General features: G+C 40.3%; 1 protein-coding gene across 1 annotated transcript in view; it reads left to right on the forward strand.

Annotated features, from left to right (window-relative positions):
- UBR1 (ubiquitin protein ligase E3 component n-recognin 1) overlaps nt 1-24891 on the forward strand; it is a 160313-nt gene that overhangs the window by 6941 nt on the left and 128481 nt on the right. The window contains exons 2-3 of the mRNA XM_033190389.1: nt 14901-15157; nt 18406-18484. Coding sequence (XP_033046280.1) covers nt 14901-15157; nt 18406-18484 — 336 coding nt within the window. The remainder of the gene's footprint in view (nt 1-14900; nt 15158-18405; nt 18485-24891) is intronic.

Consider the following 24891-nt stretch of genomic DNA (forward strand, 5'->3'; position numbering starts at 1 on the left):
CTATACTCGACATTATCTGTTTACTATGTGTCCTTCCTTCTAGACAGTGAAGTTCTTGAAGGCCTGAACTGTTTCTTGTTCACAGCTGTATCTCTAGTTTCTAGCACATTGCTTCAAAATTTTTAGTGAATGCATGAATGAATGAATGAGGAGACACTGAGGTAGAGAGGAGGTAGAGGTAATGGGAGCTGAGAATGTTAAGTGATACTAACATTATTGAGATATACATACAATAAAATGTACCCATTTAAGGCATTTCTTGGATAAATTTTAACAAATGTGTATACTTGTGTGACTACCACTGAGTCAGGATATAGAATATTTCTGTTATTTCCCAAAGTTGTCTCCTGCTCAAATGGGAGGATTTTTTAAAAGTTTAATGTTGTTATGCTTTTGCAATAATCATTATGGAAATCAAGGAAAAATGTACCCCTAATCTCATATCTATAGGGGAACTTTTTTTTTTTTTTTCTGGAGTCATTACCCAGGCTGGAGTGCAGTGGCGCAATCTTGGTTCACTGAAACCTCCGCCTCCTGGGTTCAAGCAATTCTCTTGCCTCAGCCTCCTGAGTAGCTGGGATTACAGGTACGCACTACCTTGCCCAGCTAATTTTTGTATTTTTAGTAGAGACGGAATTTTGCCATATTGGCTGGGCTGGTCTCAAACTTGTGACCTCAGGTGATGATCTGCCTGCCTCAGCCTCCCAAAGTGCTGGGATTACAGGTGTGAGCCACCACGCCTGGCCTATAGGGGATCTTTAAAAGATAATATAATCTCGTGACTTCAAAATAGAAGTGAGAAGTTCTGTGTGATTTTAATTGGAGATGATTTTCCTTAGAAATTTGAATCTATATTGTTTTAGGCCATAGTACAGTTTTGTGTAGTAAGGACACACTCTGAGTAGGAAAACTGATGAAAGTCTACGTCTTTTTTTTTTTTTTTTGAGACAGAGTCTCGCTCTGTCACCCAGGCTGGAGTGCAGTGGCGCAATCTCAGCTCACTGCAGGCTCCGCCTTCTGGGTTCACGCCATTCTCCTGCCTCAGCCTCCCGAGTAGCTGGGACTACAGGTGCCCGCCACCACACCTGGCTAATTTTTTGTATTTTTAGTAGAGGCGGTGTTTCACCTTGTTAGCCAGGATGATCTGTGTCTCCTGACTCGTGATCCATCCCCCTCGACCTCCCAAAGTGCTGGGATTACAGGCGTGAGCCACTGCGCCCGGCCAAACCTAGGTTTTTTGAGCCCTAACTGAAGTACTTTGTTACTAGATCTTAGCAAGACCTAATGGCTTTTTTGTTTTTTCACCATCTCATAATTTCTATTTTGGAGGCTTAGGGAAATTTTGATTTTTTTTTTTAATTTTTTTAATTTTTTTTTTTTTTTTTTTTTGTTTGAGACGGAGTCTTGCTCTTTCGCCCGGGCTGGAGTGCAGTCGCTGGATCTCAGCTCACTGCAAGCTCCACCTCCCAGGTTTTACGCCATTCTCCTGCCTCAGCCTCCTGAGTAGCTGGGACTACAGGCGCCCGCCACCTCGCCCGGCTAGTTTTTTGTATTTTTAGTAGAGATGGGGTTTCGCCGTGTTAGCCAGGATGGTCTCGATCTCCTGATCTCGTGATCCGCCCGTCTCGGCCTCCCAAAGTGCTGGGATTACAGGCTTGAGCCACCGCGCCCGGCCGGAAATTTTGATTTTTTTAATGCCAGATTCTATAGAATTAGATGTGAAATTGAATTCTAAAACCCTAAGTCAAAATGAGTGATTCATCCCCACTAACTGTAAGAGTCTAGGGAAGGAACAGTAACTTAGTGTAGACGTGCTAGTGCTGGAAACTGACTTCTTACAATACCAAACACTATCCTGCAAATGAAAAGGTTTTTGTCCTCAGTACTGCACAAAGGTTGTGTCTGGATAGATACCTTTATAAGTCAGTGATACAGATGAACCAGTGAAATACAGGCATGCCTTATTTTATTGAGCTTCATTATTATGCTTTGTAGATAATCAGTTCTTTATAAATTAAAGTCTGTGGCAACCCTGTCTCAAGCACGCCTTACAGTGCCATTTTTTCAACATTGTGTGCGCACTTCGTGTCATTGTGTCACATTTTGGTAATTCTCACAATATTTCAAGCTTTTTCATTATTATATCTGTTATGATGGTCTGTGATCAGTGACCTTTGATGTTACTATTGTAATTGTTTGGGGGTGCCATGAACCACATCCATAAAAGACAGCAAGCATAATAAAAAATGTGTTTGTTCTGACTGCTCCACTGACCAGCTACTTGCCCATCTCTCTCCGTCTCCTTGGGCATCCCTGTACCCTAAGATGGGACAATATTAAAATTAAGCCAGTTAATAATCCTACAATGGCCTCTAAGTATTGTAGTGAAAAGGAAAGTTCAGTATTTCTCACTTTAAATCAAAAGCTAGAAATGATGAAGCTTAGTGAGGAAAGCTGTTGAAAGCTGACATAGGCCAAGAGTTATGTCTCTTGTGCCAAGCAGTTAGCCAAGTTGTGAATGCAAAGGAAAAGTTCTTGAAGGAAATTAAAAGTGCTACTCCAGTGAACAGACAAATGATAAGAAAGCGAAACAGCCTTACTGATGATGTGGAAAAAGTTTTAGTGCTCTGGATAGAAGATTGAACCAGCCACAATATTCCTTTAAGGCAAAGCCTAATCGAAGAGCAAGGCGCTCACTCTCTTCAGTTCTCCGAAGGCTGAGAGAAGTGAGGAAGCTGCAGAAGAAAAGTTGGAAGCTGGCAGAGGTTGGTTCCTGAGGTTTAAGGAAAGAAGCCATCTCCACAACATAAAAGTGCAGCGTGAAGCCGTAAGTGCTGATTGATGGAGAAGCTGCAGCAAGTTATCCAGAAGATCTAGCTAAGATAATTGATGAAGGTGGCTACACTAAACAGATTTTCCATGTAAATGAAACAACCTTCTGTTGGAAGACGATGCCGTGTAGAGCTTTCATAGCTAGAGAGAAGTCAGTGCCTGGCTTCAAAGGACAGGCTGACTCTCTTGATAGGGGCTAATGCAGCTGATAACTTTAAGTTGAAGCCAATTTCCATTTACCATTCAGAAGATCCAAGAATCCTTAAGAATTATGCTACTCTAAGTATGTTGAATAAATGGAACTAGAAAGCCTGGATGACAGCACATCTGTTATAGCATGGTTTACTGAATATTTTAAGTCCACTGTAGAGAACTACTGCTGATAATATTTCAAAATATTACTGCTCATTGACAATACATTTGGTCACCCACAAGCTCTGATGGAGATATACAAGGAGATAAATGTTATTTTTGTGTCTGCTAATACAACATCCATTCTGTAGCCTGTGGATCAAGGAGTAACTGCAACTTTCAACTCTTACTATTTAAGAAACGCATTTCATAAAACTATAACTTTCATAAATTATGATTCTTCTGATGGATATGGGCAAAGTCCATTGAAAACCTTTTGGAAAGGATTCAGCATTCTAGATGCCATTATGAACATTCATGATTTGTGGAAGGAGGTCAAAATATCAACATGAACAGGAGTTTGGAAGAAGTTGATTCCAACCCTCATGGATGACTTTGAGAGGTTCAAGACTTCAGTAGAGGAAGTAATTGCAGATGTAGTAGAAATAACAAGAGAACTAGAATTAGAAGTGGAGATTGAAGTTATGACTGAATTGCTGCAAACCCATGATAAAAACGTAATGGATGAGGAGTTGCTACTTCTGGATGAGCAGAGAGAGTGGTTTCTTGAGATAGAATCTACTTTTGGTGAAGATGCTGTGGACATTGTTTAAATGAGAATAACGGATTTAGAATATTCCATAAACGTAGTTGATAAAGCAGCAGCAGAGTTGGCAAGGATTGACTTCAGTTTTGAAAGAAGTTCTGTTGGTAACATGCTGTCACATGCTACGGAGAAATATTTCGTGGAAAGGTCAATCAATGTGGCAAACTTCATGGTTATCTTATTTTAAGAAATTGCCTGGCTGGGCATGGTGGCTCACGCCTGTAATCCCAGCACTTTGGGAGGCCGAGGCAGGCGGGTTGCCTAAGGTCAGGAGTTTGAGACCAGCCTGACCAACATGGTAAAACCCCATCTCTACCAAAAATACAAAAATGAGCCAGGTACCTGTAATCCCAGCTACTCAGGAGACTGAGGCAAGAGAATTGCTTCAACCTGGGAGGTGGAGATTGCAGTGAGCCTGTAAACCCAGATCGCACCACTGCACTCCAACCTGGGGGATAGAGTGAGACTCTGTCTCAAAAAGAAAAAAGAGAAAAAGAAGAAAAAAGAAATTGCCACAGCCATCCCCATGTTTAGCAACCACCAACCTGATCAGTCAGCCATTAACATTGAGGGAAGACCCCCCTATCAGCAAAAAGATGACAACTTTCTAAAGGCTCAGATGATCATTAGCATTTTTTAGCAGTATTTTAACATTAAGTTATGTACATTTTTAAAGACTTCGTACTATTGCACTTTTAGTATAGTGTAAACATAACTTTCATATGCATTGGGAAACCAAAAAAATTTGTGCGACTCACTTTGTGTTCACTCTATTGTGGTAGTCTTAAACTGAACCCAAATGTCTCTGAGGTGTGCCTGTGTCTTGCCCATCCTTTCTTTGTGTGCTGATTTTGAGGGTTACCTCGAATTTCCCTTGCTGCCACTTTATCCATTTCTGTAAAGGTATTAAGCATATGCTGTGCTCTGTGAAATAATTTTCCTTAAGCTTTTAACCCCTTGCCTCAGATGACCTAACACAAAATATTAAGACCTCTAATCCCAGGTGATTTACTATGACTGCCTATACGTTCTTTCAAAGTGTTTTCAGTTAACATGCCTCCTCTTGAATAAACAATAGTCGATGAGCTTGGGTTTTTTTTAAAGCATTTGGTACAGCCTTTTTTTTTTTTTTTTTTTTTATGTTGTCACACTCTAATACTAATCTGAGTGCTTATGGAAATATGCTATGGTAAATAGACGTTACTGATAAAACTCCAGTAGAGTTAATGCACTTTCCTAAGTGCCCACTTGCTGCCCAGGAATGACACAGACCCTGTCCAGAATGCAGTCTACTGTTCATTTGAATATAATTTTCTTTCTAATAGTTTACTTAATGCCAGCCTTCAGAACAAAGTCTGTTTGACTTATTTAGAGGAGTGGAGCTATAACTACTTAATGTCTTTATGGAGTACCTTTTAAAATGCCTTTGAAGTGTTGGTATTTGTGGGTAAGCTAGAAATGACTTTAGCCACTGGAGGGAAAGTCTGTTAATTTTATCAATTTTTTAAATACACACTTGTTCTGCCTTGTAATTTAAGAGAGGATTTTAGTTGGTTTGCAAATATATATTCCATATAGCAGAAAGAGAATATGAAATAGATAGCTCAGAGTTTATGAAAGCAGGATTTGGCCGGGCGCGGTGCCCAAGCCTGTAATCCCAGCACTTTGGGAGGCCGAGACGGGCGGATCACGAGGTCAGGAGATCGAGACCATCCTGGCTAACACGGTGAAACCCCGTCTCTACTAAAAAATACAAAAAACTAGCCGGGCGAGGTGGCGGGCGCCTGTAGTCCCAGCTACTCGGGAGGCTGAGGCAGGAGAATGGCGTAAACTCGGGAGGCGGAGCTTGCAGTGAGCTGAGATCCGGCCACTGCACTCCAGCCCGGGCGACAGAGCGAGACTCCGTCTCAAAAAAAAAAAAAAAGAAAGCAGGATTTTACTTATCTAAATACGTCAAGGAAAGCCTAGAAAATTGGGGCATGACCTATGACAGAGACGAAAAAGAGAATACAACAAATAGGACAAGGAGAACTTGTCCCTTAGGAGGGACAAAATGTTTTCAAAAACCAAATTCTGACAGCATGCTTATACGTTATCTCAACAGCAAAGAAAAGAGAGTGAACTTGCTTGTCATGTGGCTCTATATTTGACTCTGGCTTATTTTATCAATGCCATACAGACATAGAAGACATGTTTACAGACAGCACAAGGCTGGTAGGGATAAATCCCATATAGGCCGAATATTGTGTCAAAAGTAAATTGTGATGAAAGTAAAGCCTTATACCTAGGTTCATTTGGTATAGGACTGAGTCTCTTACATGTGATTGACCTAAGGGTTTTAGTTGTCTGCATGTGATGTCATGTGATGTGGCAGCCAAAGAATGGTCTGCTTGTGGGAACTAGGAAAAAGAGGATTTAAAATATATATAAAAAAGAAAATAAAAAAGAAAAATAGAAAAAAATTTTAAAAAGAAAAAAGGAATGTGAGAATGTGATGTTTTTGTTGTTTGTTTGTTTGCTTTTTTTTTTTTGAGATGGAGTTTCACTCTGTCATCCAGGCTGGAGTGTGGTGGCGCGATCTCCGCTCACTGCAACCTCCGCCTCCCGGGTCCAAGCGATTCTCCTGCCTCAGCCTCCCGAGCTGGGACTACAGGCGTGCACCACCACACCCGGCTAATTTTTTTGTATTTTTAGTAGAAATGGGATTTCATCATGTTGGCCAGACTGGTCTCGAACTCCTGACCTCAAGTGATCCACCCACCTCAGCCTCCCAAAGTGTTGGGATTACAGGCTGAGCCACCACACCTTTTCAGAATGTGATCTTTTGAAGCAGTTTAGTGCTCGGGATAAGGAAGGTAATAAATAGTCCTATTCCTCTTTATGGAAGCATGTTGTGCAGTTTCATAAGGGTAATCAACTTGGAGAGTGATCAGGATACCATGTGTTTAGGGCTGGCCAAATTTCTTTAGTCTCTTTGTTTCAGTTTAGCCATGAAATGAAGAGACTAGAAATGAGAGACATAATAGTTACCTTCATTTATTTTAAAAGACTGATGAAAAAGCAAAGTGAATTATATTGGTTTATTTCAGTAATAGGATAAAAGTTAGAGGAAGGTAGATATTAGCTTAGTTATGAGCGTGCCTTTTTTTTTTTTTTTTTTTTTTTTTGAGACAGAGCCTCACTCAGTTCCCCAGGCCAAAGTGAAATGGCGCAATCCTTGCTGCAGCCTCAGCCTCCTGGGCTCGGGTGATCCTCCCACTCAGGTACGCAGCCTTAGTACCTGGGACTACAGGCTTATGCTACCATGACGAGATAATTTTTGTGTTTTTTTGTAGAGATGGGGTTTTACCGGGTTGCCTATGCTGGTCTTGAACTTCTGGGCTCAAGTGATCTGCCCGCCTTGGCCTCCCAAAGGGCTAGGGTTATAGGCATGAGCCATTGTGTCTGGTTGCTGTAAACCTTTGAGTCTGTAGAATAATATTAGAAAAAAAATTGTATAATCAAAGATTATTGGTGCCTAGAGATGCTCTATTTATTACTAATCCATAGTGGCTATGAAAAATGGTAGTGCCTTCAGATTTTGTTACCACTTTAAAAAGAAGAATTAGAAAAACAATTACAGGGCTCTGAAGGCTCTGTAGATGTCTAGCAGTTGTTTAAGGAAGGTCAAATTGTGGTTTAAACAAAACTAATCTACTTAAGTAAGCTCCTTTTTCAGAATGATGTTCCCAAACAGGCATCTAAGCCCTTGGGTCAGAGTTGAAAACATATCTCTAGTCTCCTTGGGGATGAGGGAAATGTTTGGAATGTTTGGGAATTTAAATGTTGAGAACTTGTTAAGAACTTGTTTTTTACAGAATAGTCAGTTAGGAAAGCTTTCCCATAATTCCAAACAGTTATTTTTTTTTTCCTGGACCTGGTAGTTAAAAATTCTTAATTTTATTCCTGTTGAAAATGGGGGAAAGTTTTAAAACCAACCAACCAGAGGCAAAAAATCAAACCTATTTTAGTTGAAAAAAATTTTCCATAGTTTGGCAATAGTGGAAAACATTTTTGTGAAGAGTATAAATGGAAAACATTTTTGTAAAGAGTATAACTGAACTTTTATTTCCTATAAGAATTCTAGGCTGGGTGTGGTGGCTTATGCCTGTAATGCCAGCACTTTGGGAGGCCGAGGCAGGCGGATCAGAAGGTCAAGAGATTGAGACCTTCCTGGCCCATATGGTGAAACCCCGTTTCTACTAAAAATACAAAAATTAGCTGGTTGGGGTGGCATGCGCCAGTAGTCCCAGCTACTCGGGAGGCTGAGGCAGGATAATCTCTTGAACCCAGGAGGCAGAGGTTACAGTGAGCTGAGAGCGAGACTCTGTCTTCAAAAAAAAAAAAAAAAATTATATACACAAAGTTAGAGAAGGCTTAATGTTATCATAATTTGCTTTGTTTTCTCTGGCAAGAAATGTGTAGCATTTAGCAATTAACTGAGAACTTTTATTGTGTACTTGTGCTAGGCCTATAGGATACAGGGATTTGAAGGGCAAAGTTCCTCTCCTCAGGGAGCTTACATTCTAGTTGAAGAGGCTAATTTTGTATTTTTAGTAGAGGCGGGGTTTCACCTAGCCATGTTACCTAGGCTGCTCTCAAACTCCAGAGCTCAAGTGATCCACCCACCTCGGCCTCCTGTAGTGCTAGAATTACAGCCACCATGCCCAGCCATGATGTTTTAAAATACCACTTCTTCATGGTAAAGTGTGTGATGATATAGATAATATAAGAATATTTAGGAGCCTTCAGGAATGTTCGGTAGTTGTTAGCTAAGAGGCTTCATTTGTAATTGTAATTAGAAAGAAGGCCATAGTTAAAGCAAAAAGTAAGAAGGCAAAACTTTATTGTTTTGTTTTGTTTTACCATTACTGGTTGAGTATCCCTTGTGTTTTGGATTTTGGATTTTTTAAGATTTTGGAATATTTGTATTATACTGGTTGAACATTCGAAATCTGAAAATCTAAAATCCAGAATGTTACAATGAGCATTACCCTTGAGTGTCTTGCTTTCTGATTTTTGGGTGTGGGATGCCCAACCTATAATGTGAAATTGAACAAGCCGGCCGGGCGCGGTGGCTCAAGCCTGTAATCCCAGCACTTTGGGAGGCCGAGACGGGCGGATCACGAGGTCAGGAGATCGAGACCATCCTGGCTAACATGGTGAAACCCAGTCTCTACTAAAAAATACAAAAAAAAACTAGCCGGGCGACATGGCGGGCGCCTGTAGTCCCAGCTGCTTGGGAGGCTGAGGCAGGAGAATGGCGTAAACCCAGGAGGCGGAGCTTGCAGTGAGCTGAGACCCGGCCACTGCACTCCAGCCTGGGCGGCAGAGCAAGACTCCGTCTCAAAAAAAAAAAAAAAAAAAAAGAAATTGAACAAGCCAGTAAAGGTGGATTTTGAAACTATGTATTTGGCTGGGCACAGTGGCTCACGCCTATAATCCCAGCACTTTGGGAGGTCGAGGCAGATGGATCACCTGAGGTCGGGAGTTCAAGACTAGCCTGACCAACATGGAAAAACCCCATCTCTACTAAAAATACAAAATTAGCCAGGCGTGGTGGCACATGCCTGTAATCCCAGCTACTCAGGAGGCTGAGGCTGCGGTGAGCTGAGATCCGGCCATTGCACTCCATCCTGGGCAACAAGAACGAAACTCCACCTCAAAATAAATAAATAAATAAATAAATAAATAAACTACATTTATGTTTGGTTTAGTAGAATGGGCATTGAACTTTAGGACTTAGGATACCTAGTTCTGTTCCTGACATTGATACCAACTGGTTATTTGACAATTTTGGACAAGTCAATTTACTTCCCTGTGATTCAACTTTCTCACCTATAAAATGTGAGGGGCTTGTACTTGTTTTTACTCTCAAATTTCTTCTATTGTTAACAAGAGAATTGAAAAGCGCTAGTTCTGTGCCTCCTATAATTAAGCAGAACAGTAAGGTTTGTTGTTTGGTTTGTAGCGCTGAATATGCAAGTTTTTTTTTGTTTTATTTTGTTTTATTTTTTTCTGTTTAGTGCTGTTGATGAAAAGATCCTTAGGTATAACAGAACATTAGATATTATCTCTATGTTAGTTGTAGTTGTTGCCAGGTATGTAAAGAAAAGTTGTGTGTGAGTACCCCAGAAGTTGGAATAGGAATACTGGAAGATTTATTTATTTATTTATTTTTATTTTTATTTTGTTTGTTTGTTTTTTGAGACGGAGTCTCGCTCTGTCGCCCAGGCTGGAGTGCAGTGGCCAGATCTCAGCTCACTGCAAGCTCCGCCTCCCTGGTTCCCGCCATTCTCCTGCCTCAGTCTCCGGAGTAGCTGGGACTACAGGCGCCCGCCACCTCGCCCGGCTAGTTTTTTTGTATTTTTTAGTAGAGACGGGGTTTCACCGTGTTAGCCAGGATGGTCTCGATCTCCTGACCTTGTGATCCGCCCGTCTCGGCCTCCCAAAGTGCTGGGATTACAAGCTTGAGCCACCGCGCCCGGCCTTTTATTTTTATTTTTATTTTTTTTTTGAGACGGAGTCTCGCTCTGTCGCCCAGGCTGGAGTGCAGTAGCCCGACCTGCAAACTCCGCCTCCTGGGTTTACGCCATTCTCCTGCCTCAGCCTCCCGAGTAGCTGGATTTTTGTGTTTTTTAGTGGAGACGGGGTTTCACCGTGTTAGCCAGGATGGTCTCGATCTCCTGACCTCGTGATCCGCCCGTCTCGGCCTCCCAAAGTGCTGGGATGGTATATTTATTTTTAAAAGGTTTTAGTAAAAAAATTTTAATTTTAAAATTATAAAATTACTTCCCAAATATGGACTCACTGTAAGGATATTACTCATTAGATAAGCAGACTAATGAATTCCATGAAACTATGCTAAAATCACACCACCCATTTCTGTTAACATTTTGTTAAATATTCCTCATGATTTTTCTCTATGTAAATGTAAGTATAATATTTAACCAAATTAAGATTGTATATATACTGCTTTGTAACCTACTTTACTGAACTGTTTGTTATTAATGCCTTTCCATATTAGTAAATAAACCTCTTCAGTATCATTTCTTCTTTGTTTTGATTAATCTTAGACTATAAAAAAAGTTGCACAAATTGTAGCACAGTTCTGTTACCTCTCTCTTCCTGTTTCCTGTAATGTTAACATTTTACATAACCATAGTATAATTATCAAGGACAGGAAATTAATATTAATACTAACTACAGATCTGATTTGCATTTAATCAGTTTTCCCATGAATGGGCTTTTTCTGTTCTAGAATCACACCCAGGATCCCAGTTACATTTAGTTATCTCTCTCTTGTCTCCTCCAGTCTGTAACAATGTCTTGATCTTTCCTTGTTTTCGTGACCCACTTTTAGAGTACTTTGCACTTATGGTATGGAATGTCCCTCAGTTTGGATTTGTATGATATTTTCTCATGATTGGAATGAGATTATACATTTTGAGCAAGAATAACACAAAAGTCAGCCAGGTGCTATAGCATGAGCCTGTAGTCCCAGCCAGATCCATCTCTTCGGGAGGTGGGGAGGATTGCTTGAGCCCAAGAGTTCAAGACCAACCTAGGTGAGACCCCTTCTCTATTAAAAAGAAAAAAAGCATAACACAATAATGTTGTGGTGTCTTTCTCTCTGTTACTGTCTTTCCCATTGGGGATACTTTGAGACTATTTGGCATCATTTTAAAATGGGCATATTATCTCATGTAGTTTTTTTTTTTTTTTTTTTTGAGATGGAGTCTCACTCTGTCACCCAGGCTGGAATGTGGTGGCGGGATCTTGGCTCACTGCAACTTCTGCCTCTCGGGTTCGAGCAATTCTTGTGCCTCAGACTCCTGAGTAGCTGGGATTACAGGTGCATGCCACCATGCCTGGCCAATTGTTGTATTTTTAGTGGAGACGGGGTTTCAGCATGTTGGGCAGGCTAGTCTCGAACTCCTGATCTCAAGTGATCCGCCTGCCTCGGCCTCCCAAAGTGCTGGGATTACAGGCATGAGCCACCATGCACACCAGGCCTCATGTGGATTTTTTAGAAGTTTTTTTTTTGTTAGTTGCAAAAGTATTGACACTTGTCTAACAAAGTCAAACAATGAAACATTGTTGAAAGTAAAAATGTGACAACCCCTAATTCTTTTCCCCAGTTCCTTCTCTCCGTGTAGCCATTATTAATAGATTGTTGTTTCTCCTTCCAGACCCTTGGTCTATGTTTAGGGAAGCATAGGCAGAGATGTGCCTCCACATATATTAAATTAGAAAACTCAGCTACTTGGGAGGCTGATGCAGGAAAATAGCTTCAACCCGCGAGGTAGAGGTTGCAGTGAGCTGAAATCGCACCATTGCACTCCAGCCTGGATGACAAGAGTGAAACTCTGTCTCAAAAAAAAAAGAAAGAAAGAAAGAAAGAAAACCCAAATGTGTTGAAATTTTAAAAATATATATAATGTTTTCCCTTTTACAAAAATGAAATTATATTTAAAGCTTTTTTTCTTTTCTTTTTTCTTTTTTTTTTTTTTTGAGATGGAGTCTCGCTCTGTTGCCCAGGCTGGAGAGCAGTGGCACAATCTCCTCTCTCCGCTCACTGCAAGCTCTGCCTCCTGGGTTCAAGCGATTCTCCTGTCTCAGCCTCCCGAGTAGCTGGAACTACAGGCTCCCGCCACCATGCCTGGCTAATTTTTGTGTATTTTTAGTAGAAACAGGCTTTCACCGTGTTAGCCAGGATGGTCTTGATCTCCTGACCTTGTGATCTGCCCACCTCGGCCTCCCTAAGTGCTGGGATTACAGGCTTGAGCCACTGCACCCGGCCTAAAGCTTCTTTTTTCACTCAACAGTATTTATGACATTCTGACTGCATTGAGTGGTATGACTGTACCACAGTGGATATACCTTTATTGATAGACATTTAGGTGGACTTCATCTTTTCAGTTACAAGTGATGTTACAGTGCACATCTGGTGGATGTAAATATATATTTTCACACTTGGACAAGTATGGCTAAATGATAGATTATTACCCTCTTCATGGACATTCAGGTTTTTAATTTTTTGCTGTTATGAATAACTGTACATGAAATGTATAGGATGGAAATAACTATACACGAAATGTATAGGATGGAAATAACTGTACATGAAATGTATAGGATGGAAAACGTTTTTAAATGATTTCAAATAGATAATGTGTATATACAGTAGGAAATTAAAACAGTAAGAAAGGTAACACAGTGAACATTAAGTCTTTCCCGGGGCTCTTTCTGCTGTTAACAGTTTATTTTGAATCCTTTCAGAGATTTTTATATTCAAATATAAACACATACAGATACATCTCCTTCACCTCTTCCTTTTTCTTTTCCTCCCTTCTCCCAGTATAAATGATAGCACATTATACTCACTGTTCTGTACCTTTTGCTTTTTTTTTAACAATATAACTTGAAGAATGTTCCATATCAGGACATAGATCTGTGCCCTCTCCTTTTTTAATAATGTCCCATGATGTATTCAGCTCTTGCTTTGGGACATTTTGGTTGTTTACAGTCTTTTACGATTAAAGATAGTTATGCTGCAAAAAAAATACTTTATACATGTTTATCTGAGGAATAAATTCCTAGAATAAGCATTTCTGGGTCAAAATATATGTAAATCTAAAATTTTAGTAACTACAAGTTGCCCTTTAGAGAATGGGCTAATTTCTATAGTAATACCTATTGTAAACATATTTTCCATGAAGTTTTAATTGTGACTGGAATATTGAGGTTGAATTTATTTGTGAATGGAATATTGAGGTTCATTAGCGCAAACTAAAAAAGCCTTATATGTAATCAAATATCTGTAACTTTCCTTAATGACGTGTTATGGAACCTTATCTAAAATCTTAATTCTAATTATATTAGCTTGTAAAACTCCTTAGATAAGTTTTTGTTGTTGTTTTTAAATGATGTGCCTTGAGTCATATGTTTTGTTTTTGTTTTTGTCTTTTGTTTGTTTTTTTTTTTTTTTTTTTTTTTTTTGAGACGGAGTCTCGCTCTGTCGCCCAGGCTGGAGTGCAGTGGCCGGATCTCAGCTCACTGCAAGCTCTGCCTCCTGAGTTTACGCCATTCTCCTGCCTCAGCCTCCCGAGTAGCTGGGACTACAGGCGCCCGCTACCACGCCCGGCTAGTTTTTTGTATTTTTTAGTAGAGACGGGGTTTCACCGTGTTAGCCAGGATGGTCTCGATCTCCTGACCTCGTGATCCGCCCGTCTCGGCCTCCCAAAGTGCTGGGATTACAGGCTTGAGCCACCGCGCCCGGCCTGTTTGTTTTTTAAGAGACAGGGTCTCCCTATGTGTTGACGAGGCTGAAGCGCAGTGGCTATTCACAGGCACACACTACAGCCTGAAACTCCTGGGCTCAAGCAGTCCTCCCACTTTAGCCTGCTGAAATGGGACTATAGGTGCGAAAGCACTGTTGGCCTAGTTAGCATTTGATATTGCCAGTTTTTATTTTAGCCAGTATACTAGGTTGTGCAGGGGTATCTCATTGTCATTTTAATTTGTGCTTCCCTAATGACTAATAATGGTAAGCATGTTTTCACATGCAAATAAGCCATCTGTAACAGTTTCTTTTGAAGAGCAGAAGGTTTTACTTTTGATGCGGTCCAATTTATCCAGTTTTTTTCCTTTTATGGTTAGTGCTTTTGTGTTTACAAAACTTTGGCCTATGTTCATTTTGATCTCTCGTTAAATATTTACTCTGGTTTCCTAAAACAAAGTGTTTGATGAATGCATTGTCTGTATAGCCTGTGACTGATAATAGAACCACCTTCACATAGCAGGAATTGGCCATTCCAGAAGGGAAGGATAATTCTTACCTACTACAGCTACTCTTCTCTCTTTTTTTTTTTTTCAGATACAGGTGGTATGTGAGCAGTTGCTTATTTCCAAGCTTAATTGTTTTTCATCACCCACTTTCCTTCTGTATTGGTGAAAGATGAACTATATTGTAAATTACTTTGAAATTATAGAATTATGTCATTGCTTGTGCCCCTAGATGATTAAGAAGGAACTTGTAAGTCAGTCTAATTTTCATCTTCTTTTCTTTCAGTGGTGGGATCAGCAGGTTGATTTTTATACTGCTTTCTTGCATCATTTGGCACAATTGGTGCCAGAAATTTACTTTGCTGAAATGGACCCAGACTTGGAAAAGCAGGAGCAAAGTGTACAAATGTCAATATTCACTCCACTGGAATGGTACTTATTTGGAGAAGATCCAGATATTTGCTTAGAGAAACTGAAGCACAGTGGAGCATTTCAGCTTTGTGGGAAAGTTTTCAAAAGTGGAGAGACAACCTATTCTTGTAGGTAAGAATTAGAAATTTTCAGGATTGATTATAATTATTAAAATCCTTTTTTTTTGAAACAGAGTCTCGCTCTGTTGCCCAGGCTGGAGTGCAGTGGTGCCATCCCGGGTCACTGCAACCTCTGCCTCCCAGGTTCAAGCAATTCTCCTGCCTCAGCCTCCCAAGTAGCTGGGATTATGGGTGCCCACCATCACGCCTGGCTAGGATTACAGGTGCCCGCCACCACGCCTGGCTACTTTTTGTATTTTTAGTAGAGGCGAGGTTTCACCATGTTGGCCAGGCTGGTCTCAAACTCCTGGCGTCAAGTGATCCACATGCCTTAGCCTCACAAAGTGCTGGGATTACAGGCATGAGCCACTGCGCCTGGCCAATTATTACAATCTTGGTATTTTGTATCTATTTCATGATGTACTTTTCTTGGTTTATTACTATTTATAATACATTTAATCTTATTTAACTTTCTTTTATTATACCGTTATAGTGTGGTTTTTGCTAGTACAGCTTGTTTCTGAATATATATGACTTCCAGTTAAATAGTTCTCACTGTTTCTTCCTGTTCTCCAACAGAATGTCGGTGATAGATTTTTGCCTTGTTCATAATGTATCCAGCACATTCTTACCTGAAACTCTTTGGGCCATTTCAGAATTCTGAATCCTTCCTCAGCAGAGTCAGGGCGGGACACTGTAATCAAACACAGTCTTTCTTTAAGAAATCTGTGAATATTCACAACAAGTAGTATAAATCATGCCTGTAGTCTCATGTCATTTAAAGTCATGTTTTACCACCATGTGAGATTTGTTGCCAAACCTACAAAAATCCCAAAACCTTTCAGTTTTGGAGCTATTTGGATTTCAGAGTCTGGCATAAGGGATTTTGAACCTGTAGAAACAGTAGTAATTTAGTTGACTAGAAGAGGCCAGTGGTAGGGAAACTGAAAGCAACTTTAGGCTTTTTATTCTTTGTGAGAGCAGTGCCTTAAACTTTGTGGCAGCACAGAGAATGTTTTTACTCCCTACCTCTGCCTGAAAATTGAAATTTAGTTTTCCTCCTTTGTTAGAGCTAGTTTAGGTTAGGAGTATAAAGTTTTAGACTTTATAAATACAGAGAATTGTTTTTACTTCCATATAATTCTAGGCCTGACTGGTTTATGTACAGTTAACGGTTGTTTAGAACATACTATCTTTCTTTATCCTGTTCTTAGGAAAAAAAATAGCCTGGGGCAAGTGCTGTGGCTCATGTCTGTAATCCCAGCACTTTGGGAGGCTGAGGCAGGTGGATCACACAGTCAGGAGTTCAAGCAAGACCAGCCTGGCCAAGATAATGAAACCCCGTCTCTACTAAAAATACAAAAATTAGCCGGGCATGGTGGTGGGCGCCTATGATCACAGCTACTTGGGAGGCTGAGGCAGAGAGTTGCTTGAACCCGGGAGACGGAGATTACGGTGAGCCGAGATTGTGCCACTGCACTCCAGCCTGGGCAACAGAGCAAGACTCCATCTCAAAAACAAACAAACAAAAATAGTCTTTGCATTTTGTGTACCATGTTGCTATATAGTATAGTAAGGTTCATTTATCTTATTATATGTTTTTAGCTAAAGCCCAGTCAGTTTCAACTAAAGCATACTAGACATTTGTAGACCTCATTTCTCCAAAAGTTTCATGGAGATATTTTTAATTGTTGAAACTGGGGATGAGGGTACTGGCATCTAGTGTGTAGATTCCAAGATTCCTGCTAAACATCCTGATGCACAAGATAGTCGGGTTCATCCCCAACAAATAATTATCTGGCCCAAAATGTCAGTAGTATTAAGGTTGAAAATCCTACTTTAAATAGGCCTATAAATCATATATGTTTTACAGAATATTATTAGACAACTTGTATTTCCTGTTAGCCTTTTAAGTTGTTGTTGTTGTTTTTCAGACAGAGTTTCGCTCTTGTTGCCCAGGCTAGGGTGTAATGGAGCTGTCTCAGCTCACCTGCAACCACCACCTCCCAGGTTCAAGCATTTTTCCTTCCTCAGCCTCCTGAGTAGCTGGGCTTACAGGCATGCACTACCACGCCTGGCTGATTTTTTGTATTTTTAGTAGAGACAGGGTTTCTCCATGTTGGTCAGGCTGGTCTCGAACTCACAACCTCAGGTGATCCACCCACCTTTGCCTCCCAAAGTGCTGGGATTATAGGTGTGAGCCACCAAGCCTGGCCAGCCTTTTAAAATCTTTTTAAAATTTCCCAATTTTATCTCTTCAATTCTTCTAAATAAGATATTTAAAAAATTAATCCTGGCCAGGTGCAGTGGCTCACGCCTGTAATCCCAGTACTTTGGGAGGCCGAGGTGGGCAGATCACTTGAGGTCAGGAGTTTGAGACCAGCCTGGCGAACATGGTGAAACCCCGTCTCTACTAAAAATACAAATAATTAGCTGGGCGTGGTTGTGCATGCCTGTAATCCCAGCTACTCAGGAGGCTGAGGTTTGAGAATCGCTTGAACCTGGGAGGCTGAGGTTGCAGTGAGCTGTGATTGTGCCACTGCATTCCACTGCATTCCATCCTGGGTGATGGGGTGAGACTGTCTCAAAAGAAAAAAAAAAAATTAATCCTGCACTTTGCACTAATTTATATTGTTCTTAATGTCTCCTCCAAAATGTTAAATAAAACAATACATTTAAGAAATTTTTATTAAGGGAGAGATAAAGAGGGATTGAATTTCTTTGATTTGTTCAATAAATATTAAGTACCCACTGTATGCCAGGCACCATTGCAGGTGTTTGGGACATTTCAATGTACAATGAATAAAAATCCCAGCCCTTATGTTGCTTGCATTCTCATGAACTTTGTCTTTATCCAAGCCTCATTTAACAATGAGCAATCAGCTTTTGTAAAATATATTTATTTATGTAATAGGATGAGATGATGGTAGTTAATGGAAAAAGTGGATTATTTTTTACAAAACTACTTTTGAATTGTAGTCTAACAGTTCGAAACCAGGTCAAGGCCCAAAGTTATGAGAATGATTTCAGAAAGAAAACCAAACATCCAGACCTACACACTTAAATGTGGCTAAAATGAGACTAAAGTTATGCTAGCAATATTATCTTTGTTCAAAACATTTTCACAATTCAATTTTAGAGGCATTTTCATATTCAGTTTGTGTACCATACAGGAAACTAGTTCACATTATATTATAGTCATACCTTGAGCATCAGTGGGAGTCATCTAAATTTTGGAATCTAATTTCTGATCTTTTTCAGGGATTGTGCAATTGATCCAACATGTGTACTCTGTATGGACTGCTTCCAGAATAGTGTTCATAAAAATCATCGTTACAAGGTATGAAAATATAACCATAAAATCTCTGAATAAGTAGGAATCTGATGGCCATCTAGTCCAAATTCTTGAGTAGTATTCACATTCCTGCTGTAACAGCTCTGATATGTGAACATAGCCATTGTAAAGAAAAGATTGGAAGAGATAAGGGATGTGTGTTGCTTTACAGAAAAGAAAAAAAGTGTAACTTTAGGGAGACTCAAGATCAGATATTATTTGATGAAAGGACCAAGATAAACCTTTAGTGGCAGAATAGTCCAAAACAACTTTTGAGAACAAAAAAACCAACAAAATTTTGAGCTCTTTGCTCTACAGTGTGTAATATGACCCTTCTTTGTGATCTCTAGCCTTTTGGTAGTTTGCTGCCAAAAAACAACTTACAGTAAACCTCTGTATATTCTTTCTCAAAAATACATACATACATACAAACAAACATACACTTACTGTTAAAGATTGTTTTTAATAGAAATGTTTTTTTCATGTTGTTAAATGAGAAAAATGAACCATAAAAGAGTGTATTTCTGTATCTATTTTAATCAGAAAAAAATGTACTTTTCAAATGAAGTTTGTGGAGTTATAAAAATAAAAAAAATTTGTTATAATTTTAAATGTAAAAAGCAAAATATATGAAATTATGCATTGTGCTTTTTTTAGAACATATTGTATATATAATATTCACCATGTTTTATTTTTATAATTTACCTATTATTGGGGTATTTATTTGGGTTTCAGGTTTTTTTTAAATGATAAACTGTGTTACAATAAATACCTTTATGTGTAAATAATTTTTCTATATGTAGGATTATTTCCTTAGGGTAGGTTCTCAGAAGTGGAATTACTGGATTAAAAAATATAGATCTTTAAGAGAATAAAAAGGCAAGAGATAGATTGAGCAAAAAATCTTTGCCAAACATACATCTTTAAAAAAGGCCAGTGCTAAAAATATACAAAGAACTCTTAAAATTCAAGAGTAAGAAAACCATCCCTTTAAAAAATGGACAAAATATCTGAATAGACACTTCATCAAGAATATATACAAATGGTCAGTAAACACGCTGAAAGGTGCTCAACATCATTTGTCATTAGGGAATTGCAAATTAAAGCAATGAGATGTTACTATGCACCTGTTAGAATAGTGAAAATCCAAAGCACTGACAGCACCAAATGCTGGTGAGGATGTGGAACAACAGGAACTCTTTCTTTTTTTTGAGATGGAGTTTTGCTCTTATTGCCCAGGCTGGAGTGCAGTGGTGCTATCTCGGCTCACTGCAACCTCCGCCTCCTGGGTTCATGCAATTCTCCTTCCTCAGCCTCCCAGGTAGCTGGGATAACAGATGTGTACCACCATGCCCAGCTAATGATTGTATTTTTAGTAGAGATGAGGTTTCACTATGTTAGGCTGGTCTCAAACTCCTGACCTCAAGTGATCCACCCGTCTTCGGCCTTCCAAATTGCTGGGATTATAGGTGTGAGCCACCGTGCCCGGCCAGTGAATGTTTTATAGCAGCTTTCTTCATATTTCCCAAAACTTGGAAGCAACCAAGATGTCCTTCAATAGGTGAATGGAGAAACTGTGGTACGTACATACAATGGAATATTGCTTAGTGCTGTAAAGAAAGGAGGTATCAAATCATGAAAACACATGGTGGGATCTTAAGTACATATTGATAAATAAAAGCGACAATTCTGTAAAGGCTACTTACTGTATGATTCCAACTGTATGACATTTTGGAAAAGACAAAACTATGGAGGCAATAAAAAAATCAGTGGTTGCTAGTGGCTGGGGGATGATGGTGGAAGGGAATGATCAACCACAGCCTGTGGGTCAGATCTGGCTCACTATTTTTGTATGGCCTCAAACAGCTGAGAATGCTTTTGTATTTTTAGATGGTTAGTTTTAAAAAATGTTTCATGATACATTAAAATTATATGAAATTAAAATTTCAGTGCCCGTAAATAAAGTTTTATTGCAGCAAAGCCATGCTTATTCACTTTTGTATTATCTGTGGCTGCTTCTGCAATACAGCAGTAGCATTGAGTAATTTGACAGAGGCTATGTGGCCTGCAAAACCTAAAATGCTTATTGTTTGGTCCTTTATACAGAAAGTTTGCTGATTCTTGCTCAAATAGACACCTCAAGAAGGGCACATGTGTAGTGTTCCCTGAGTCCTGACGCGTTCAAGATCAGACCTTTATAGCTTGGCTGGAAATAATATCCTTAGTTTGCATTTTCTTTACTTAAAAGTACTACTCAGCTGTTGTTTTTTTTTTTTTTTTTTTTTTTTTTTGAGGCGGAGTCTCGCTCTGTCGCCCGGACTGGAGTGCAGTGGCCAGATCTCAGCTCACTGCAAGCTCCGCCTCCTGGGTTTCCGCCATTCTCCTGCCTCAGCCTCCCAAGTAGCTGGGACTACAGGCGCCCGCCACCTCGCCCGGCTAGTTTTTGTATTTTTAGTAGAGACGGGGTTTCACCGTGTTAGCCAGGATGGTCTCGATCTCCTGACCTCGTGATCCGCCCGTCTCGGCCTCCCAAAGTGCTGGGATTACAGGCTTGAGCCACCGCGCCCGGCCTCAGCTGTTGCTTTGTTTCATATGTTGTTACTGAGTAGTCTAATGCCAGTCAGATTTTCTTGTCATTATGATATCTCATCTTTTGCCTGAATGTCCTCAGGACTTTATTTATTTTTTTGTGATGGAGTCTCCCTCTGTTGCCCAGGCTAGAGTGCAGTGGAGTGATCTCGGCTCGCTGCAAGCTCCGCCTTCCGGGTTCACTCCATTCTCCTGCCTCAGCCTCCTGAGTAGCTGGGACTACAGGTACCCATTACCATGCGCGGCTAATTTTTTGTATTTTTAGTAGAGACAGGGTTTCACCGTGTTAGCCAGGATGGTCTCGATATCCTGACCTCGTGATCTGCCTGCCTTGGCCTCCCAAAGTGCTGGGGTTACAGGCATGAGCCACCTTGCCTGACCGCCCTCAGGACTTTCATCTTTAAAGTCAAATTGTTGGCCGGGCGCGGTGGCTCAAGCCTGTAATCCCAGCACTTTGGGAGGCCGAGACGGGCGGATCACGAGGTCAGGAGATCGAGACCATCCTGGCTAACACGGTGAAACGCCGTCTCTACTAAAATATACAAAAAATTAGCGGGCGAGATGGCGGGCGCCTGTAGTCCCAGCTACTCGGGAGGCTGAGGTGAGAGAATGGCGTAAACCCGGGAGGCGGAGCTTGCAGTGAGCTGAGATCCGGCCACTGCACTCCAGCCTGGGCGACAGAGCGAGACTCCGTCTCAAAAAAAAAAAAAAAAAAAAAAAAAAAAAAAAAAAAAAAATAAAGTCAAATTGTTTTGCTAGGATGTATTTTGGAGTTGATCAGTCAGTCAAGAATTCATGGGCCCTTTTAGTGTACAGATTCAGGTGTTCTTCTATTTCCAGAAAGTTTTCTTAGTTTATAGTCTTATTTTAATTTATTTTTAAATTTTAATTTAGTTTGATGTTTTCTTTTTAACTGAGATGAGGTTTTACTGTGTTGCCCAGGTTGGTCTCAAACTTCTGGGCTAAAACAGTCCTCCTGCCTTGGCCTCCCAAGGTGTTAGGATTACAGGCATGAGCCGCTGTGCCTGGTCTATAGTTTTAAATGTTAGCGGTGTTCCGTTGTTTTGATTTTCTTCTTCATTGACTCCAGTTATGGTGGCTTTCTTATGCCTGTCCCCCATTTCAATGACTTTTTCTCTGATCCTACTTTTTACTTCATCTCATTTTCATTCTCTTGTATTCCTGCTTTGCTTCAATGTTATTCATTAACTTTTCATTTGAGCCTATATTTTGGACACTTTGTAATGTGTCCGAAATATAGATATGATTTTCTCATTTTAGTATGATTTTCTCATTTTCTTGTATTTTTTTTTTCTGAGTTCAATTAAGTCTCATTTATTCCTACTTTTTTGTCTATTTCTGTTCTTAGTTTTTGTATTATTTACTACAGGTGCATGCCACCACACCTGGCTAATGTTTAATTTTTTTGTAGAAATGGGATCTTGCTGTATTGCTTAGGCTGATCTCAAATTCTTGGCCTCTAGTGATCCTCCCACTTCAGCCTCTGAAAGCATTGGGATTACAGGCATGAGCCACTGTGCCTGGCCGGTTTTTCTGTTTCTGATAAAAGGTGTTTTAATCTGATTCAAGTCATAATCACCAAATGCTTGTTTGACTCTATGTAATTGAGTTTGGAGCGTTGTGTTATAGTTTTCTTTAGCTTTGTGATTGGCTTTTGGCTCTTATTTGAATTTTTTGCCCCTTCCTCTTTTAATTTTTACATGTTTATGTGAATGTGGGCTGCTTTTTCCTATTCTTTCTCATTTCATGCTCAAGGGTCACAAGTGCTCTCCTCTGTCAGTTCTTCCATTTTCTGTGTAATTTCTTTTTTTGTTGATGATATTGGTGGTGGCGATGTGAAGGAATGGTTTTGGCATGTCTTGTGTCTCTCTCATTTCTTTTTTTTTTTTTTGAGGCGGAGTCTCGCTCTGTCGCCCAGGCTGGAGTGCAGTGGCCGGATCTCAGCTCACTGCAAGCTCCGCCTCCCGGGCCCACGCCATTCTCCTGCCTCAGCCTCCCGAGTAGCTGGGACCACAGGTGCCTGCCACCGCGCCCAGCTAATTTTTTTGTATTTTTAGTAGAGACGGGGTTTCACCGTGTTAGCCAGGATGGTCTCGATCTCCTGACCTTGTGATTCGCCCGCCTCAGCCTCCCAAAGTGCTGGGATTACAGGCGTGAGCCACGGTGCCCGGCTGTGTCTCTCTCATTTCTATAAAATTTTCTCATATCCCTTTTTCCTTCATTGTCATGTCTTTAGGGGTTTCCACTTTGTAAAAATGTATTTGATTTTCTTCCAAAAGTACTGCTTCTCTGAGGTTGCCACCTCTGGTCCTGCTCACTTTCCTTGTCAATCAAGTCCCAACTCGTGTTTAGGTTTCATCCCTTAGCATTGGGCTTTCTCTTTTGGGGGTGATTTTTTTTCTGTGTTTCAGTGTTTCTTCTAAGTCCTCTGCACCTCTGCACTTCTTCATGGAGTCTTTAAAGCTCCCCTCTCTCGCTGTCTGCACCCACAGGCTTGAAGAGATAGGCAATGGGAACTCTTTTGGAGTATGTCATATGAACTTTGTGGTATATATATATTTTTTGTCTCCTAGTAAATGCTAAAAGTATGGATAATGTGTGGTTTTAGTGTTCTCTTTATTCTTTTTATGTTTTGGAGGAAGTTTGGGGGAGGATTCAAAATCAAGTTATTGCCATCATCCTCTACCTGAGGTAGTATATTTAGATAATCTTTTTTCAGCAACACTGAAAGGATAAAGTTTATAAATACGTTTTAGTTGCTATGGGACATTAGTGTAAATTAAAATACTTTATACATTTCTTAAGCACTATGTAAGTATCATCATAATGAGTTTTTTTAAGTTTGTTTAATTAAAAAAAATCTTATCAGGCTGGGCATGGTGGCTCATGCCTGTAATCCCAGCACTTTGGGGAGGCCGAGGCGGGTGGATCACCTCAGGTCGGGAGTTCGAGACCAGCCTGACCAACATAGAGAAACCCCATCTCTACTAAAAATACAAAATTAGCCAGGCATGGTGACGCATGCCTATAGTCCCAGCCACTTGGGAGGCTGAGGCAGGAGAACCGCTTGAACCTGGGAGGCAGAGGTTGTGGTGAGCCAAGATTGCACCATTGCACTCCAGCCTGGACAACAAGAGTGAAACTCCATCTCAAAAAGAAAAATCTTATCACTCAAAAATTCTAGGTGTTGTATAGATTATTTTCGCACACTTCGCAATCTGTTCTTCTCCATTAGTCAAAATTTAAACAACTATTATTTAAAAATTAGAGTTATGTTTCAAAAGCTTATCAATTTTGGCAGTTCATTTTTGTTATAATGAAGTATTCAGGATTTGGAAGTTTTTGGTTTGTTGGTTTTTTTTTTTTTTTTTGAAACGGAGTCTCGCTCTGTCACCCAGGCTGGAGTGCAGTGGCTGGATCTCAGCTCACTGCAAGCTCCGCCTCCTGGGTTTACGCCATTCTCCTGCCTCAGCCTCCCGAGTAGCTGGGACTACAGGCGCCCGCCACCACGCCCGGCTAGTTTTTTGTATTTTTTAGTAGAGACGGGGTTTCACTGTGTTAGCCAGGATGGTCTCGATCTCCTGACCTCGTGATCCGCCCGTCTCGGCCTCCCAAAGTGCTAGGATTACAGGCTTGAGCCACCGCGCCCGGCCGTTAGTTTGTTTTTTAGGTAACTAATCAAAAATGTTTTTTGTTACATCCAGTTAGTATTACATTGAACTCAATTAAGGTTGGAGTGTTGGTGAGCATTTATTATTTGAGTCATCTTTATCATTCTTCATGCTTAGTAAAAAATTTGAAAT

The sequence above is a fragment of the Trachypithecus francoisi genome, unplaced genomic scaffold, assembly GCF_009764315.1.
Source record: "Trachypithecus francoisi isolate TF-2019V2 unplaced genomic scaffold, Tfra_2.0 Lachesis_group3, whole genome shotgun sequence".
Taxonomy (NCBI): Eukaryota; Metazoa; Chordata; class Mammalia; order Primates; family Cercopithecidae; genus Trachypithecus; species Trachypithecus francoisi.